The following is an 18,514-nucleotide window of genomic DNA, read 5'->3' as shown; positions in this document are numbered from 1 at the left end:
TTGCTGTTTTTGTAATTATTAACTTCATCATCTATTGTGAAATCATGGTGGTTCTTTTTTTTTTTCAGTGTTTATTTTTCTTCTTAACTGTTAACATGCTAGTAATTAAACACCTATGAAGCATAGTCACAAAAAAAAACACCTATGAAGCACGGACACTTCGTTGAGTTGGCGTGTCGGACACATTTTGAACACGACACTCACCGATACTTGTCCGATACGCGTGTCTGCTGTGTCCAACCGTGTCTTAATAAAAAATAAAAAGTTCTTCTCCGGACACACCTGGACACATCTAAATACCATCACGTGTCAGCGTGTCTTGTCTTATTCTTAACATATATTTTTAAAATAAATTTAGATATAGTATATATTATTATTTATTAAAACAAAAAATATTTTAAATATTTGATATAATTAAAATAAGACATTAAAAATAATTAAAAATTTTAATTTATATTTTAATATCAATAAAATATCAAAATATCATTACGATTTATCTAAAAAATACTTTATATTTTGTATATATGTGTGTCCCCGTATCATGTAAGATTTTAAAATTCACGTGTCGGCGTGTCCCGTGTCTATGTTATTGTCTGTGCATCATAGTTAAACACTAAATAGGTTTATTAAAAAGCTCACTCAAGAGTCGCCTTGTGCATGCAACAACTCATTGGCCAGCGGCAGACTCTTAAATGGAGCTCAGATCTGCGACGGATTAATTCTTGACCTGTCGAATCGGGGGATACCGTGGAAAACAAAAAAAAAAAAATAGATTATTAAAATAGGTTAAGTAAAAATAAAGGGGAAAAAGAAAATCTTATAAACATTGCAAGTGAGGGGAAAAAAAAGGAAAAATATATATTATATATAGAAAGTTCAGGAGGATGGGAATGGTTTGATGATAATTTGTTTCTAATTTGGTAACATATATGATACATCCTAATTTTAATAGGATGCAATGATATAGTAAAATTATTTTTAAAAAATCACAATAATATATAGTTTGATCTAATTAATAATATTGGTAAAGGAAAGGATTTGATCAAATAAAAAACATATAATTTTTATAAGACAAAAAAAAATTAATAAAATAGAAGCTTTCTAATTTTATTCTCTATTACCAATATCTTTATTAAGATATAACTAAATTCTTATTGTAACAAATATCTATGAAATAAAATTAAAGTTTTTTTCTTCCATATATATAAATATACACTGTTAATTACTAATTGTAATTTAGTAGTAATATTTATTATTAGATGAAAAAGTTTAATATAAATATGGAATGACACTAAATTGGTAGGAAAATATTCTAATTTATGTGATTGAGAAACGAGATTTTTATTAGCCAAAAAACATAGAACATCACAAGCATGAGAGAAAAAAGAAACCCAAGTAATCAACCATAGTGTTTGTGTTGTTCCATACTAAAGTGATGCAAAGTAATACTACCAACTTTGGTAGGTGTATGAGGGGTTTTGCGTCGGTTGCTACTCTCACCGCCGCTAGTGTTATGCTCAGTGCACATCAAACCGCCACTTATACTGATTCTTCTGTTCTTGTCACCTTTGGCGACATACCATCCTATTGGTGAGTTCATAATTTAATTTTGTGGATTATTGTTCTTTTACGATAGTTTTTTTTTTTTTTCTGTTTCGAAATAAATACTCTTTTAGTGGTTAATTTTGGTGTGTGCACGTAATAATTTTGTTAATTTTGATGAGCTTATATTGTAAAGAGTTTTATACGATTATTTAATCAAGTTTCAGAGGTTAGATGATTTTTTAAATAGTGTGATTAAAAATTAGTTATTTTTACTAATATAGCAATATACAATTACTTGTGTGTGTAAAATTTTTTGTATTGACAGTATATGAAAATTATTTTTTTTTAATATTAAATTTTAAATGGAAATAAAGTCTTTAAAATTTAAATTTTACTTAGTTATACTTATAATATCTAGTCTAGTATGAATTCTCTAGAATCAAATTAATAGTGAAACTTTTTCAGTTGACATGATTAAGGGAATTTTTTAGTTTAAAGGAATTATTCAATGGCTTTTGTTTGACTTTGGTTGACCTTTGCTACAGGTGCTTTGTATTTGCAAATTATCTAATTTCTGCTTATGGCACTTTGCTAGTCTTTCTTCCAAGGAAGAGTCAGTTATGGCAATTAGTAGTTGCTTTAGATTCGGTAATACCCTCCTTCACACTATCATTCATTTTATTCTCATTAAAACTTCATGAAACTATTTCTTTTTTTCATTAAAAGCAATTATAAATTCAAAAATTTTATATAATTCAATATGTATTCTATATGAATCACTAATCAGATAACTGATGTAAAACCTACATAGAGAAAACCTTAGAAAAACTTTTGAAAAGTTTGAGAATGCATGATTAGTTAGTTTTTTTCAATGTTTTCAATTACTATTTATATTTTGGGGCACTCTACTGTAATATAATTCCTTTTATAGTTTGGGGCACTCTATTGTACAGATTGGAGTGGTATAGAGAGAGAATATAATTCCTTTTATAGTTATTTTTTATTATTTTATTATTATTCAAAATGTGGGTCCTACCGTTATTAATTTCTCTTTCATTCTATTAAAGAAAAAATCTATAAACTTACATCTTTACCATATAATTCACCTATTCATATTGCAACCTCAATATTGTTGTTACATTTAAATACTATACTATTGTTTAACAACAAAATGTTCATTTAATGGTGAAAACTCAAGTGTAGTTAACTTTATGATAGTTGAGAGCCGTTAGATAATAATTTAGTCAAATATGTCAACTGCATATGAAGTTAACTGCACCTGAGTTTTCACCACCCTAAACTTGAATGATAACAAATTTTTTTGCGATTTATATGATGGTTGAGTAGGTTTTGGTTGTGATACTGTCCTCAAGTTGCTCAGCAGCATTGGCAGTTGGTCTCATAGAAAGGAATGGCATCCCTCATGCACGTTGGGAGTCAATATATCACCAAGTTCCTTCTTATTGTGCCCGAATCCTCTCTGCATGTGGCATTGGCTTTGTTGGCGTAGTAATCTACCTCCTGCTCCTTTTGCTAGCTCTTCAAGCTGAATTCAATTCCATTCTTATTGATATCACATTATAAACCACATGTATATACTGAATTAATCCTAATCTTTGTCACTAGTTAGAACTTTATCTGTTTTTGACACTTTTTCATGATAAATTTCTGAAGAATTTAATGCTTTTTTACATTGTCAGTGGTAAAGAATTTTACCCAAATAACCAGTTGTATATCTACACATTAGTAGAATTAACTAATTTTCAAACTCATTACTTAAAAGTCATCTAAATACTTAAATCTGATTGAATGACTGTATAAAGCACTGTCACTGCATCAAATAAAATTCATATTTTGAATATCAAGGTGGTGTGGTGTGCATAGACAGCATCATATTGATGTGTGTGCAAAGATCGTACTCGAGAGAAAAATCCTAGACCATAGGTTGTGTTCCTGGTTCCAGAAAGACAGAAACTTAAAAACATTCTCAGCTTGCAACTAATGGCCTTTTACTTGGATTATGTATGTCAGAATATAAGTACAAATTTGGAAGCATACATACAATTTTTTTGTAAGAAAGAAAGACTACTACATTGTACAAAGCTGAGCTTCTTCACCCCAAAACTATACACATGACAATATAGCTACCTATCTTTTTTCCAAGTGCTAGAAGAAACAAGCATTAATTGATCTACCTATATTCAAATAATTCCATTTTCACCTTCAGATTTGGCCATTGTTATGAAAAAATTGAAAGAGCAGACTAGGCTACATAGAAACACTCTTTCAGCCATCTTGCCTGAAGTTGCAACCCGGCTTCGGTTAAAGCATTCCAAGCAGACTGATACAGCCTCTGATCCAATATCGTCCCTTCGGTTTTCATGTCTTGTAAGAGCTTGACCAATTCATCAACCATACTTGCCTTTGAGTACACACCAACCATTAAACCCGCTATGGCCCTATCGATTACGCCCCCATTCAATCTATACTCATTGAAAAGTTTCACACATGTATCAAACTCCCCTGCCTTACTATATGCGCCGATTACACTCGTGTAGGTCACCTTATCCGGTGCTATCTTTCTTCGCTTCATTTCCTTCCAAAGCTTCTCAAGTTGCCTCAAGTTCTTAGCCCTCCCATGCATATCTATCAAGGAATTGTAAATCCACACATTTGGTTGGCACCCTCTTTCTTTCATCTTCGCCATCAACCTCGTCGCGTCTCTCAACCTTCCAGTCCGGCCGTACATCACAATCATGCTTGAATAGGCCACAACACACTTGTCAAACCCCTTTGCCACCATTTCTTCAAACACCTTCTCTGCTTTGCTGTATTGGCCGAGGCGACAATAGGCATTTATAGCCGAAGCATAGGTGACTTGGCCTGGTTCATGGCCTTGAGAAATCAGCTCCTCAAATACTTGAACTGCAGCCGGAAAGCCCCTTCTTTTGCTGAATCCATTGACAACAGCGCATAATATGCAATCAGAAACCTTAACACCAGCATCCCTCATTTCCTCAAGAACTTCCAATGTCTTCTCAACTAAACCCTCTTCAATATACATAACCACAACCTTCAAATAGACCTCAGGATCCGTTATCACCGTCTTGCTTTTCGCCTCTCTGAGAATTTCCTCAGCAACAGAAACCTCGCGCAAACTCGCGAAAGAGTATACCAATGTGGAGTAAATTGAATACTGTAAGACCCCTTTCTTGATCATCTCTCTGAAGTAATCAAGAGCTTCAAAAGCTCTTCCAGATTTCCCTAACGAAACGCATAGAATCTCATACGCCTCACCTAAGTACCTTGCAGAATCTCTCAATTTCCTACTCTCAAACTCATGAAACAACCTAACCACTTCACCACAATCCCCTAATCTCGAGTAAGCTTCCATAACATGTAAATAACTAACAGAATCAGCAGAAACATTACTCAATTTCATTCGCCGAAAGACTAAAACAGTTCTCCTAAACATATGAATCTTATTATAACCCCTCATAGCAGAACCAAATGCTAAAGTAGCAACATCAGAATCAAATTGAAAAGCATCAAGTAAAGTCTCAGTAATCCTGAACTTCCTATGCTTAATACAAGAATAAATCAACCTAGAACAAGTATCCCTATCAGGAAGCACACGATAAATCTTAAAGTCTTCAGAAACTGAAGAAATGCAATCCCATTTCTTCAGTTTCCACAAGTACCTTACAACATGGTTAAGAGTTGTTCTCTCTGGTCTAAACTCTGCTCTCTCCTTCAACCTCTGGTAATAATCAAATGCAAGCTCCTCAGTTTTTGAATCCTCAAATAAACCACACAAGAACTCGTTCAGATTCCGGTCATCATCGGTAGCTAACAGCTTGGAATACTGTTGCGAATGAGAATCTCCATAGTTGCAATCAAGATGATGGATCAAGTTGGAAGATGCTTCTTCCAAGATTGGCGTAGGGGAAACTGAGAAATTCGCATGGATGAAGAATCTAGAAATGTTAGGGTTCGGAAGAGTGTAAAAGGAAGAACGGAATGCATGGTGAAGTGTGATTCTTGAGCACCATTCTGCAGTGCAAGAAATGGCCATGGAAACAGAAGAGGGAGTCTTCAATTGAACGTGGTTTTGGTGTTATCATATTATTATTATTATGTGGCTTTTTTATTTTATTTAATTTTATTTTAATATTATTATCTGATAGCTTTGGATATCTGAAACATGTGGATCATATTAGTCACTGAAAAAATTGACCTGTGGTGTGTGAGTTGCCAAAATAATTTCATTATTGTTATTATTGTATATTTATGTTAAAACTCTATGAAGGCCACGTTAATCACTTGTAGCCATTTACCCCAATTCTTTTTTTTTTCTTTTTTTTTTGTGGACAAATTTTTATTTTGGTTGAAACTTGAAAGTGATTCACAATGTTAAATTATTAAATTGTAAAGATAAATAGGGTTTATTTGTTTTGTTTTATGCATAGATTGATAAGTTAAAAGTTTATTCTAGCGTTGTCTTTATTCTTGTTTCATGTATAAATCATGTTCTCGAAATTTATAAATTATAACTGATTTTGCTTTTCCTTTTTCTTATGCCAAGAACTTTCACAATCTGTCGTATAGGAAGTACTTTGGATTGGTATTAGACTTAAATTCAGTTTGAATAAACAGTTTAATTGAATTTTTCTTAAAAAGATAGCTTAATCAATAAATATTTATATTAAAAATAATTTATAAATAAAAATATTTGATAATTAAAAAAAATTAGTTAAAAATAGTCATAACTTCCTTTATTTAGTATTCTAACTGTTTTTTTTTTTTTTTCTAACATTATTGCTTATAAATATGTTATTTTGTATTTATATTTTTAGTTCTAAAAGTACTTATTTTAAAAGAAATGTGATAAAAAAAAACTTTTTATTATGAGAGAAGTTTTTTTTTAACTTCTCTATAAACACCTAAATAACTTCTTAAAAAACTACAATTTAATTTTGAAAATTGCACCAAATATTATTAAGTCAAAAGCTCAAAAAAGTTAATTTTAAAACTTCCAAAACAGATCCTTTGTTTGGTAAAGCTTGCTACTCTTCAAAAGTAGCTTATAAAAATTAATTTTAAAAGCTAATCTTTTAAAAATTATAACATATGATAAATTAAATTAAAAATAACTTTTAATAAGTACAAACAATAACAACTACATTTGGTAAAATAACTTTTAAAATTTAAAAATATTATAATAAACATTAGGTGATTTTAAATTTTAAATTTAAAAAGTCACCAAAAAAAAAATTAAAATTTAAAAATACTATAATAGTTTTTAAAATTTAGATATTAATTAATGTATAAGATTATATTAGACTTTTTAATTTTGATAAGTATAAACCAATTTTGAAAAGCTCCTCTTAGATACTTTCAAAAACACCCATAACTTTTAAAAACTGCAAACATAGCTACACTAGTTTTTTTATTTACCAAACGCAAAATAAGATACTTATACTTTCACCTCTTCAAAAAATTTTCCCAAACCAAACTTTAGTCGTTAGTTCTATCAGAAATAAAAATGTATATATTAAGTATTAATCTTTTCATTATCATAAGTGCTTATTTTTTAAAAAAAAAATTCCTTCCAATCATATCCCTTATTGATACTAATTTAATCAACTTTGGCAGAAATGACAAGGAAGAACTAAACTTAATTATTATAAAACACATGATTAAATTTTATTTATTGATTATAAAATAAATACCGATAGTCTCAAAAAAGCAAGAGTACAGAAGAAAACCCATATTACCAAACCTTTTCTCTTAGATATTAACATAATTTATTAATTCATCTTTATATAATTTTGAAGACTTTATTTATTCAGAACCAACAAAGTTAATCTATTGATGTATAATTACATTGATCATTCAATACATTACCACATTATGCCTGTTATTTTAACTTTTTACATTGTCTCAGGCTCTTAAAATATTCAAACCTACCATTCCTGAGCTAAGCCAACCAAACATTCAAATACTAATACTTGATAGCTTAAGGACAATAACATGGGTTGAAGATGGAATCATTGTCAAAAGTAGCATATTCACCTCACCATAAACACAAGCATCGTCACACTAGAGGCAAGAGCTATCATATCCGCAATAATGCAACAGCAGTTTTTCAATTTATCACTTAAGTTACAGCAAATCTGAACCAGGTAAGCATTCTTTGATCTTTTAGCAGCCATGTAACTCGGTTTTAAATGCTTCTATTCTCAATTTTCTGTTGCCTTGGTTGTATGGGTAGTAATCATGATTCTGTTGAGCATTCATACATGATTTACCAAGAAATTTGGGATAGTTACAGTTTCGTTAAGTTTAAAAGATCAAACAAAAATTGTACCAAAAGAAACACACAAAATCAAGCAAAACAAGGATCAATTATGCGACATTTCACCTACTTGTAGAAGCAAATAGACTAACATGCTATTTATACAAGATATGACTATCCCCTTCTCCAACTTATGGTTGCTCACTGTGTTTAACTGCATAATAAAATTGGAAATAAAGTCCTAGAGACAAAGCACATTTCAGAGATAACAAAATTCGACATGTTGGAGAATACGTGAAATGTCATGTACCAAAATCTACAACTACAAGCTATCAATCCAAACAACACGAAGACTATCCTGTCTCTCTAGAGCGAAGAATATAAAGAGTCACTGATAACTTCCGTAATCCTAGATATGTTCAATCTTTTCAGCGTATCGGGTGATATTGTGTGATACCTCGCTTGGGTGGCAGCTTCCTCAAAATGAAAAGAACCAAAGCTGAAGGCAATATTTCCACCAACTGCAGGAAAAATATGCCAACAGTAAGGGGAATGGGTAGTAAATCAATACAAACACCCTTTGTGAAAGCTTACCCTTGAGAAAAAGTCAAAGTATTAAGCAAGAGAATGCTAGTGTGATTTCAGTATAGTATTAGAGAGTAAAATGTTTCTATAAGCATGGAAATAGTACAATTGCTTCAAGAGCTTCGCCATGAATGGTCAAATTTAACAACTAACTCTCTTGTACTCAGGTTGCAGATAATAACAAGCTTAACAGGAAGCTGATAAAATCTCACATGACATGATGGGAAAAAGGAAGGGAAAATGCAAAATCCAAGCATCAATAGTTTAGCAAAACGTTTATCCAGAAAAAAAATAGGCTGTGAAAATGTCAGTTTTTTCATCTCAGGTGAAAACAAAACTAACAAAATAAAGCACAAAAGCAAACCTTAAAGAAAAATTACGAGTAGAATAGGTCAAAAATAAGAAAAGTAAGCAGTTAAGGGCCTTGTAGTCAAGTCACAACTTTGTTGGTCATTAAGGAGCTGTAATAAACAAGGTGGGAGCTATGATCCCTGTAAGCCACCCATCCCACCTATCTAGTTCACGAAAGGGAGCTCTAATCAAAATTTATACAGAAGCAATAACGTTAATGGCAATAAAAGCATCGTAACAAAGGAATGCAGAAATCTTACCAGGTAATATATGAAGTTGAGAATAGGGTGTTCCAAGACATCAAGGTCGGCATTTTTATCAAAAGCGTCAAAGCACATCTGACATACCATAATACATTCAGACTCAATTTTGAATCATGCAACAGGAATAAGAGGTTTTTTATTAGAAAGGAGCTCACCATAATGCATCTGACAAGAAAACATAAAAAACATATGGTGGTCACGTATCCAACCTGTATTAGAAACAACAAACCATATAGGTCACTACAGGGGTAAGAGTGGGACAGGAGAACGAAACAGAAATAGTTTTACATCAAATTGCATACCTCTTGCAACTTCTTACGTCGCCCTTTGGATTCAACAGGAAAGCGTTGTAGCATCAAGAATAATCTGTCAACGAGCAATCAGAAAGGAGAGGAGAAATCACAAGGGTTCGGAATACACAGATACATAGCCAACTACAAAGTATGTATACACTAGCCAATATTGTTTGCACTACTTGCATTCAATCAGTCCAGAAAGGCAGCACAGTTTGGATAATTAAGAAGTAAGAAAAAATGTCACATAAGGAGTTGCTTATCTACTCCATTTTTCTTTCAAGCACAAAACTTTTGACTCAATGAAGACAATAAATTACCTTCCACCAAAGAGAAGAAAGCCAAGGGCTGCAAACAAAGAGACCCCTATAGCAAAATATAGATTAAATACATTAGCAAAAACTTCATAAAGCACCTACAAGCAATTAAAATGATAAATCAAATCTCCATCAGTGACAAACCTGCAAAGAATATCTTAGACAGAATGACCATGACACTGACAGGTTTCCACCATAATATCAACCACAAAATAATCTGGCCAACAAACAAGATAAGTTATTGAACAACTCTCAGGACATATAACAAAAGCATTAAAGACACAACATACTAATATACTGAATGTTATGGTCAACGGTTGAGCATCTCGTGGAGCATAAGAAAACTAGAAGCAAAGATTTGTTGTTTTTTGTTAATGCCATTCAATCCATAAATTGGGCAAAGCCATTAACAATAATGTGTGAACAAGTAACATAACCAGTGCATGCAGTATCAAGCTTATCCACTGACATAACCCTCAAAGACTATATTGGTTCAGCGATTCCATGATCAGTTAGGTTCAATACGGGACAGAAACGGACCTATCATTTGAAACCTTTTGGTGTCTAGATTAAAGATACAAACATAAAACTCCTAACATACTGCTAAATACCTAATACTCCATCAAATCCTAAATGGTCCAGGTGTTTGATTGTTGTGAAATTATATCAATTCCAGTTTATATATCAATTAAGAAATACAAAAATCAAATACAATTAGAAACTCAGGGATAGAGTGCAATTGTTACCTGAATAGCATAAACCACAGCATTAATTGTATAGAAACTTGGTTTGAGCTCATCAGTAGACACAGCACGCGCCTGCAAAAGCAGCGGTCGATACGGAGCCAGTCATAAGCTGATGTAAACACAGACCAAACCAAATGGACCATAACACAAATTAAAACTTGCCTGATAATAAATCTCGGCCCAGAACAGAACCAAAAGCGCATACGTTGTAAAGAAAGCAAGACTTGGCAGGTCAAGTAAGATATGTCTAGCAATCTATACACATAAAACACTTATGACTGTATTTAAATGCTATGATTACAGGAGAAAAAAAATTAAAAACAAAATGTTGGAAAAATATCATCAATAAAATTGCATATCCCCCTATACCTCTGGCTGTAAACTCTCCACATTCCGATAGAATATGAAAACTAAACAACGAACTGCAAAAACCAGAAACAACGAATCCAAATCATATATCACTTAATAAAATTGCTACATAAATAGAATCTTTAAGAAAGTGTTCAATAATAACATTGGAATGATACAAACCCCCATTCACCAAAAAATTGAGTAAGTGAAAGACCTTCTGAGTGGTCCAACCGTATTCTGGAACTCTCCATTGTATCCGAACTAGTTGCACCTAAAGTCATAAACAAAATTAAAATAAAAACACTGAAATTAAGAAAGAGGAAAACCTAATTAGAGTGATGCATGTATGTACCAGAGCTACGGTGGCTACGACGCCGTATAAGACGGCAAGAGAGTAGAAGATACGGTCCTGCCACGGCGGAGAATCGTTGACGTGTTGCCACCAGCTGTAGGAAGCCGTGAGCTCAAGCGCCGGCACGACGGACGGCTCCGATGACGTGGCCGTCGGCGTGAAGAGCATGTCGATTCGGGCCATGAAATTCGAATCGAAGTGAAATTGATGAAAGAAACGAAATGGTAAGTAGTAACTAACTGAGGGTTTGTGTGAATCTGTGTGAGGGTAACACCACTCAGTTATTTGCTGTATCAGTTAATTTTCATACTCTGTTAATACAAAAAAAAAAAATTTATATCAATAAAAATAAGAGTAAATTGTTAAATAAATCTATAAAAATTTACATTTTAGATAGATTTTTTTTAAAAAAATTAGAAATGAGATTCGAAGATGTAACCTATAGGTGAGCATGGGAAAGATTAGATCATTTGAGTTATAGTTCTTACATTTTAGATAGATTAATCCTTAAAAAAATATTAATAAAATCTTTTAAGATAGCATATATAAAACCCATTTGGTCGAGAAGCAATAGCTCAAATGGCATAGTCTTCCCATACTCAATTAAGAAGTTGCGGATTTGAGTCTCTATATCTTCGGTAAAAAAAAAAATATGTAAGACCCATTTGAAAAGTTTCAAAAGTAATTTTTTTGAATTTTTGACTTATGAAAAGTAATAGTATTAATGTTTGATGTAAGAGAAAGTATAAGGAGCCAATGACCTAAGCGTACAATATGTACAATGAAGGTTTAGAAAGTATTAGAGATATGATTATTAGTGTTACATTGTCCTGTCAGGTTACGTTTTTGGGATGAGTGGTTTCAGGAAATGGTATTAGAGTTCCAGATCCGGAAGGTCTTAGGCCATTGGCTCCCTAGCACTACTCTGTTCAAAATCAAATTGTAGCTTTTTAAGAAACTATTTAGGAGCTTATAGAGAAGTTAAAAAAATTACTTCTCTTATAATAAAAAGCTTTTTATCACATTTCTTTTAAAATAAGTATTTTTAGAACTAAAAATTTAAATACAAAATAACTTATTTATAAGCTACTTTTAATATAGGCATTTATTGTTTAAACTATTTTTTAAAATGAGTTTAATTAAACTATTTACCCAAACTAGACCATAAACATACTACTTTTAAATTAGTTTCTATGATTAGAATAGAAGATCTTGGTTTAAACTACTCCACATTTGTTATTTTAAAAAAATTTATTAGTACTTTTTTTCTTTAGAAATTAATCTATCTTGATAAATTTTTAAAAATTTATTTATCACTTTACTTTAAAAATAATTAATTTTGGAGTCAAGTAAGATAAATACATTTATTTTCTTCAATTATTTATAACTTTGTTATAAACACTCTAATATTTTATTATTCAATTAATATCAGTACAAGAATTATAATATTAAGTCTCCAACAATTTTTGTCTTCGAACAAATTTAATTTTCAATAAGTAGGTAACTAAAGCCTTAATAATAATAATAATAATAATAATAATAATAATAATAATAATAATAATAATAATAATAATAATAATAATAATAATAATAATAATAAAAGATGAAAAAAAGTATATACAGAATTTATGTTCAAATAGATTTCTTGAAGATCGAATATACACGAATGTTATTACGGTTTTTTTAGATAGACAATAATTTTTGTAAATAATGTGAATAATAGGTTCTAGAATTGACCCAATAAAGTAAAAAAATATTCTACCCCTAAATTACTTCCTAAATCTTAACATTAGGATAACTATCTACACATCTATTGAATTGAACATCCAGCCATTGTTAACTATGCATGAGTAAATCGAATCAAAAGAAATAACCATCCAATTAAAAATAATGAACATAATCATCTGCATACTTATTGAATTGAACATCCGACATATCCATTATTCACATTATTTAGTGTTCTCATTGTTTACCTATACTTTTTCATGTTATTAAGAGTAACAACTAACAACCTGTTAAACTAATCCACTGATTACTAGACCATGTGATTATTTTACTATATAATATATCAGCCAACACATAAAATTTAAAAATATTATTTATACACTAAAATTAACTACTAAAATAATTACTATGTGTTTATATATAAATACGTGTATAATTTAATTTATTTTTAGTGTATATTTTTTATTTTATATTTCAATATATATTATATAAATTTACTACTATAGAAACTTAGCTTGAAGGCATATTAAAACATATATATGAACTGGCCAGAATGAATTATTCATATGTGATGAAAAAGAAAATATTATTGGTTAAGATAATTACGTTAAGGCCAGTTTTGTGCTTAATTTTCTTAACTTCCTTTATTATTAATTTTTCCGAATCTTAGGTATGAAATTGCGACAGTTCAAAGTCGTCATTAAATTCCTCCGCTGCTAATGCTATTTACCAAAATTGGTATAGTGTATTGAAAAAATAATTCAAAAATACTTACTCTATTCAATTTCTCCATTAACTATACAACAGATCATTGACAATTTCTATAGTTCTGTACATATACATTATGATTTTATACATACTAGCTTGTAAATATTGTCATAGTTTTAATGGTAAATAAATTTTCTCCTCTAATTAAGCATGAGAGAACATTGCCTGCTGTAAATACTTGAAAGTTTTCTGGTAATTTAAGAATCCCATAAACCAAAAGTCAAAATTATCTTCGGTAACTATTTCTATGTACTTTTCTGAAGGCTTCTCCACATTTTGACTTTGGTTGACACAGTTTATCTTCTCAACTGGAATAGCAACCTGAAATAAATTAACAAACAAAATTTCTGTTATATATATAAATACATAATTATTAGTCAAATATCAGTTATGATTAAAGTAATAATAATTTAGGTTTTGAGGCAATTCCAATTGTCACTATGCATATTATAACCTATATAGTGTGAATTCTTATGTTTACAACTTAAAATTTAGTTTTTTACAGTCCACTAAACTTAATTATATTGCAATCTTGAATTATGTCACTATTAAAATATGTAATTCGAAACACAACACAATATTACAATCCAATAATGATGCAATTCATTTGCAGCGGTATTAATTACAACCGCCACAATATTATCCTAAACTCAAAATCTATAAATATATTATATATTGGAGTAACGATAAATAGGTTCTGATTTTTTATTTCAAAGATAAATAAGTCATCGACTAATTAAAAATACAAAAATGTCCTTCATTTTCTAAAACATGAGACATCAAAGTCTCTCCAAGACGGAGAAATTTAAATGTCTCATACTTTAAAATATCAAGATCGTTTTTGTATTTACAATTAGTCAGGAACTTATGTATTTCGAATTAGGTGCATTCTATGGTATCTATCTATATTTGCCTAACTTACTAAAAGAAGATAAAAATTAATATTTAAATTAAAAAATATAAAAATAAAATTTTTTTTAATATTTAAAACTTACTATACAAGATAAGTTCGGCAATTTCGACACCAAAATTATAGGCACCATAGAATTTGCCTTCGAATTAAAAAGTTAGGGACTTATTTGAATACTAGAAAACAATTGGTTACCTTATAATGGATTCTAGTGTTGAAATCTTGCTCAGGAGAAGAGATAATCTTGATGGATCTATCACTACAAAAAGCAACTTTATGAGTTGAAATGAAGAGAATGCCAGAAATAGGACCAGAAGTGGTTGATAGATAGCACTGTGATGCTTTCAGAAGCTTCTCCCTTTCTTTCATACCAAAAAGTTGTATGAAATTTTTCTTCACTTTCATAGTATTAGATGTCTTCATCCCACCAAGTCTCATCACTGCATCTCACAATATTATATAGTTTAGATTTTTTTTTTTTGGGGGAGCTTGTTTAGATTTGATTATTTTGAAAAGGAAAAAAATTTATCAAAATAATAAGGTTTAATTATTCTGTCAGTTCCTATAGTTTTATCGAATTTTCATTTAAGTCTCTATACTTTTTTCTTTTTATTTAAATCCTTATACTATATCAGATTTTGCAATCAAGTTCCTACTGTGAAAAAACGTTGGAATTAACGGAATATTTTGTTTAACTATACAGAATATTCAGTCAAGTGTTAGGCATATTTATTTTGTTTAACAGAATATTCTATTAATTTCAACGTTTTTGTCATAGTAGGGACCTAATTATAAAATCTAATATGATATAGGGACTCAATCGAAAAGAAAAAAAGTATAGGGACATAATTGAAAATTTAGTGAAACTATCAGGACCGACAGAGTAATTAAACCAAATAATAACCAACTAAAACATCATTTATTATGTATAGTTATATAGAAAAAAAATTTGCTATTGAAGAGTGAATATTCTTTTGTTGGATTCAATTCATATATATGTTGAATAATTCCACTTTGTCTATCAATTATAAAAATTTACATTTGATATGATCAATTAAAATTTTCAACTGATATGATAATTCATTCTCATTTAATTTTGTCTGAAAAAAATATAAATTGAACAATCATTAAATAATAGTGTTTAATTAATGGTAAGATATATACCATGCTCTCTCACTCCATTTGCAAAATTGTCAGCTTTTCTCCCAAACTTGTTCATCTTAGTCAGAACAGAATTTAGTTTGCCTGAAATCATGAAAGAACATTAAACTTTTAAGGTATATTTAATTTAAGAAAACATTCTCTATTTTAATTTTTAGTATTTAAAAAATTTATTTAAAATATAATAAAATCTTATTTTTATTTTCATGTGCTATTCTACCCTTTTTTTTTTCTTTTTACAAAATATAAACATAGAAAATACTAAAAATAAAAATCCATATAAAAACACAAACTAATTTAAGCATACCTTTAACTATAATAAAAAAAAATTCAAAACTAATAAATCAAATTTGGTAATATAAATATATACTTACTGTTTTTCTTTGCTTTTGCTGAAGACTTGTTATGATATTTTCCAGAACAAGATTCAGCTAAGTATCTCTTTGATGGATTTCCAAATGCTCTTGAAATAATTGGAATACTAGTAACTAACTCCTGAAGAAGTAAATTACCTTTCTTCATATATAATCTTCTGCTCAAATATTATTATTCAATATTGAATAATATATTTCTTTAATTTAATTTCTTCCTTATTACTTATACTTTGGTTGATGAATAATAACCCCTTATGCTTAGTATGGTGTATATATAATTGATTAAAGGTAAATAAAGAGTGTGAATTGAATCATGCATGATGCATATTCATCTAATCTCTATACTTTATTTTTGTGTTGGATGAGTCAGCTTTGGATCATCATCAAAGAATAATAATTATTCATTAAAAAGTTGTTCAAAATTTGAACATGGCATGGTTGGTTGCTTTTACAAAAAAGATATATTGGTCTACGTCATTTCTAAGTAAGAACCTTAAAAGCAAAGAAAAGAAAGACCTTCACCATTTGTGTTTGAATAATAAATAATGATTTAAAAAATAAAAACCTTGGTTTTCAACTTTTCATTAAGGCTCCTTGGTTTTGAATTGAAACTAGCTAGGTAGTGAACTAGGGGTGAGCACGGGTAGCGGGTACCTGATTATCTGTTCGAACTCGAACCGAATCAATTAAATTGGTTCTGAAACTAAAGGGTAATCGGGTCCAATCCGAACCAATCTAATGGCCTTTGTTAGTGATTGGTTCGGGTATTGGTTCTGGAGATGCAGAATCTGAACCAACCTGTGAACCCGATGATATATTTAATTAAATAAAAAAATAAAAATATGTATATAGCTTTTAGTGAGATTATTCACTATTAATATATTTGGATTTTAATGAGTTTAGTTTTTAATGTATTTAGTGTTTAACATATTTAGATTATTTATATTAATATTACATGTTTATTGTGCTTGTTGAATTTTTAAGATAAAAATTTAGTTTTTTTATGAATTTCAAAGTCATCGGGTACCCAATTACCCGAACCGAACCAATCCGTTCTTAATCAGTTTGATTTGGTTCGGATACATGCACAAAAAAATATAAATCCAAATTAAATCGAACCAATTACATTTCGATTAGTTCGGTTCTAATTTCACTTTGAACCCCAACCAAACCGACCCGTGCTCACCCTATAGTGAACCTTAATCTTAGTGCTTGATTGGAATTATTTGTTTAATTATTATTAGAGAGAAATACTTATACAATTTTTAAAATATATTTACAACTAGTATGTAACTTTTTATTTTTTCTCATCCATTTCTTACTTCCAAATTGTTTGTTATTATTTGATCTTTTGTGTTTGATTTTTGTTGACATACATAATTATTCCTTATATTTCTAATAATCATGATTGATCATATTATATGGATATATATCAGCAATTAATTATTATGTAAAAATACATAAACATTAAAGAGTTTGATTATATTACTTTAAAATATTTTGATTTTTTTATGTCAGATTTGAATATTTTCTAGTAGTTGATTATTAGTTTATATATTAATTATTTGGTGCGCCCATCAATTTGCTAGCAAGAAAATCTAAAATGACACAAATTTATATATAATATATATTTGTATCTTATCATCACTACTGATTTTTTATTAATTTGATCGGACTTGATTGAAGTCTAATAATAAAAATAAAATTAAAAATATTGATTAGAGTAATTTTGATTTTCATAAAACTAGTTTTTTTTTTCTATGATTGAAATATACATTATTGAGCACGGTGATTAAAGGTTGCATTTAGTTGATATTCAATGCATAAAAAATAGAGATATAAATAAAAATAAATAAATAAATATTAAGTTAGAAATGCATTCGGTTTGTGTTCTTTTTCTATTTTTATTTCAAACATTTTTTTAGAATTTGTGAAGAAAGAGAAAATAATAAAAAAATTATTTTCTATTTTTATCTCTCATTTTTCCTTTTTTTTACAGAATTTTAAAAATAAAAAATATTAAAACTAAAAATATAAATCAAACAAATCCTAAATGTTAGCAAGAAAATACTATTTTTTAATAATATTTTAAATTTATTATCACAATGACAAGAATGATCATGCATTTACACAATATCTAATAATTATTCAATAAATCAGTGAACATTTTTAAGTTAGCAAGAACTTTAAATAAAATTATTACTAATATATATATTTTAGCTAATTTAAAATTATTACTTATAAAAGTTTCTTAGAGAATTGGACGAATTCATCTTAAACAAAATAAAAAATATATATTCTAAAAATTAAAGTTCAAATAATGTGTTTCTGGATCAACGCAAGTTGGCATAGATGGATGAGGGTCTGTGTCCCTTAACCATCTTTTTCGGGTTCGATAGTCACTGAAAAAAATAATTTTTCTTTAATTTATTTCAGAAAAAAAAAACTTTTATTATAGATAATAGAACCAAGATA

General features: G+C 29.4%; 4 protein-coding genes across 5 annotated transcripts; 1 reads left to right on the top strand and 3 right to left on the bottom strand.

Moving 5' to 3' along the window:
• The first annotated feature begins 1,435 nt into the window (after positions 1-1,435).
• Positions 1,436-3,129, top strand: LOC112786595 (CASP-like protein 1C2). Its single transcript, XM_025829965.2, has 3 exons — positions 1,436-1,590; positions 2,091-2,193; positions 2,893-3,129. The coding sequence occupies exons 1-3, from the start codon at positions 1,436-1,438 to the stop codon at positions 3,127-3,129; spliced, it is 495 nt and encodes a 164-aa protein (XP_025685750.2).
• Positions 3,130-3,537: 408 nt separating this feature from the next.
• Positions 3,538-5,698, bottom strand: LOC112784449 (uncharacterized). The gene has a single exon (XM_025827650.3). The coding sequence runs from the start codon at positions 5,618-5,620 to the stop codon at positions 3,809-3,811; it is 1,812 nt and encodes a 603-aa protein (XP_025683435.1). The 5' UTR covers positions 5,621-5,698; the 3' UTR covers positions 3,538-3,808.
• Positions 5,699-7,933: 2,235 nt separating this feature from the next.
• Positions 7,934-11,408, bottom strand: LOC112784231 (protein TOM THREE HOMOLOG 1). 2 transcript variants are annotated; one of them, XM_025827374.3, is made up of 11 exons: positions 11,102-11,408; positions 10,930-11,020; positions 10,768-10,820; positions 10,561-10,653; positions 10,399-10,470; positions 9,797-9,869; positions 9,656-9,701; positions 9,345-9,408; positions 9,198-9,251; positions 9,040-9,117; positions 7,934-8,364 (listed from the first exon to the last, which is right to left on the bottom strand). In XM_025827374.3, the coding sequence occupies exons 1-11, from the start codon at positions 11,282-11,284 to the stop codon at positions 8,272-8,274; spliced, it is 900 nt and encodes a 299-aa protein (XP_025683159.1). In that variant the 5' UTR covers positions 11,285-11,408; the 3' UTR covers positions 7,934-8,271. The 2 variants fall into 2 exon arrangements, with proteins under 2 accessions (XP_025683159.1, XP_072085531.1); XM_072229430.1 differs by having other exon boundaries at positions 7,934-8,943; positions 11,102-11,404.
• A 2,175-nt stretch (positions 11,409-13,583) lies between these two features.
• On the bottom strand, positions 13,584-16,293 carry LOC112786734 (putative GEM-like protein 8). The gene is made up of 4 exons (XM_025830104.3): positions 16,040-16,293; positions 15,669-15,749; positions 14,700-14,944; positions 13,584-13,915 (listed from the first exon to the last, which is right to left on the bottom strand). Exons 1-4 carry the CDS (start codon positions 16,185-16,187, stop codon positions 13,739-13,741), a joined length of 651 nt encoding a protein of 216 aa, XP_025685889.1. The 5' UTR covers positions 16,188-16,293; the 3' UTR covers positions 13,584-13,738.
• Positions 16,294-18,514: the final 2,221 nt, after the last annotated feature.

The sequence above is a fragment of the Arachis hypogaea genome, chromosome 20 (assembly GCF_003086295.3).
Source record: "Arachis hypogaea cultivar Tifrunner chromosome 20, arahy.Tifrunner.gnm2.J5K5, whole genome shotgun sequence".
Lineage (NCBI taxonomy): Eukaryota > Viridiplantae > Streptophyta > Magnoliopsida > Fabales > Fabaceae > Arachis > Arachis hypogaea.
Note: the sequence above shows the minus strand (reverse complement) of the source record. Positions and strands in the feature narration are given on the sequence as shown.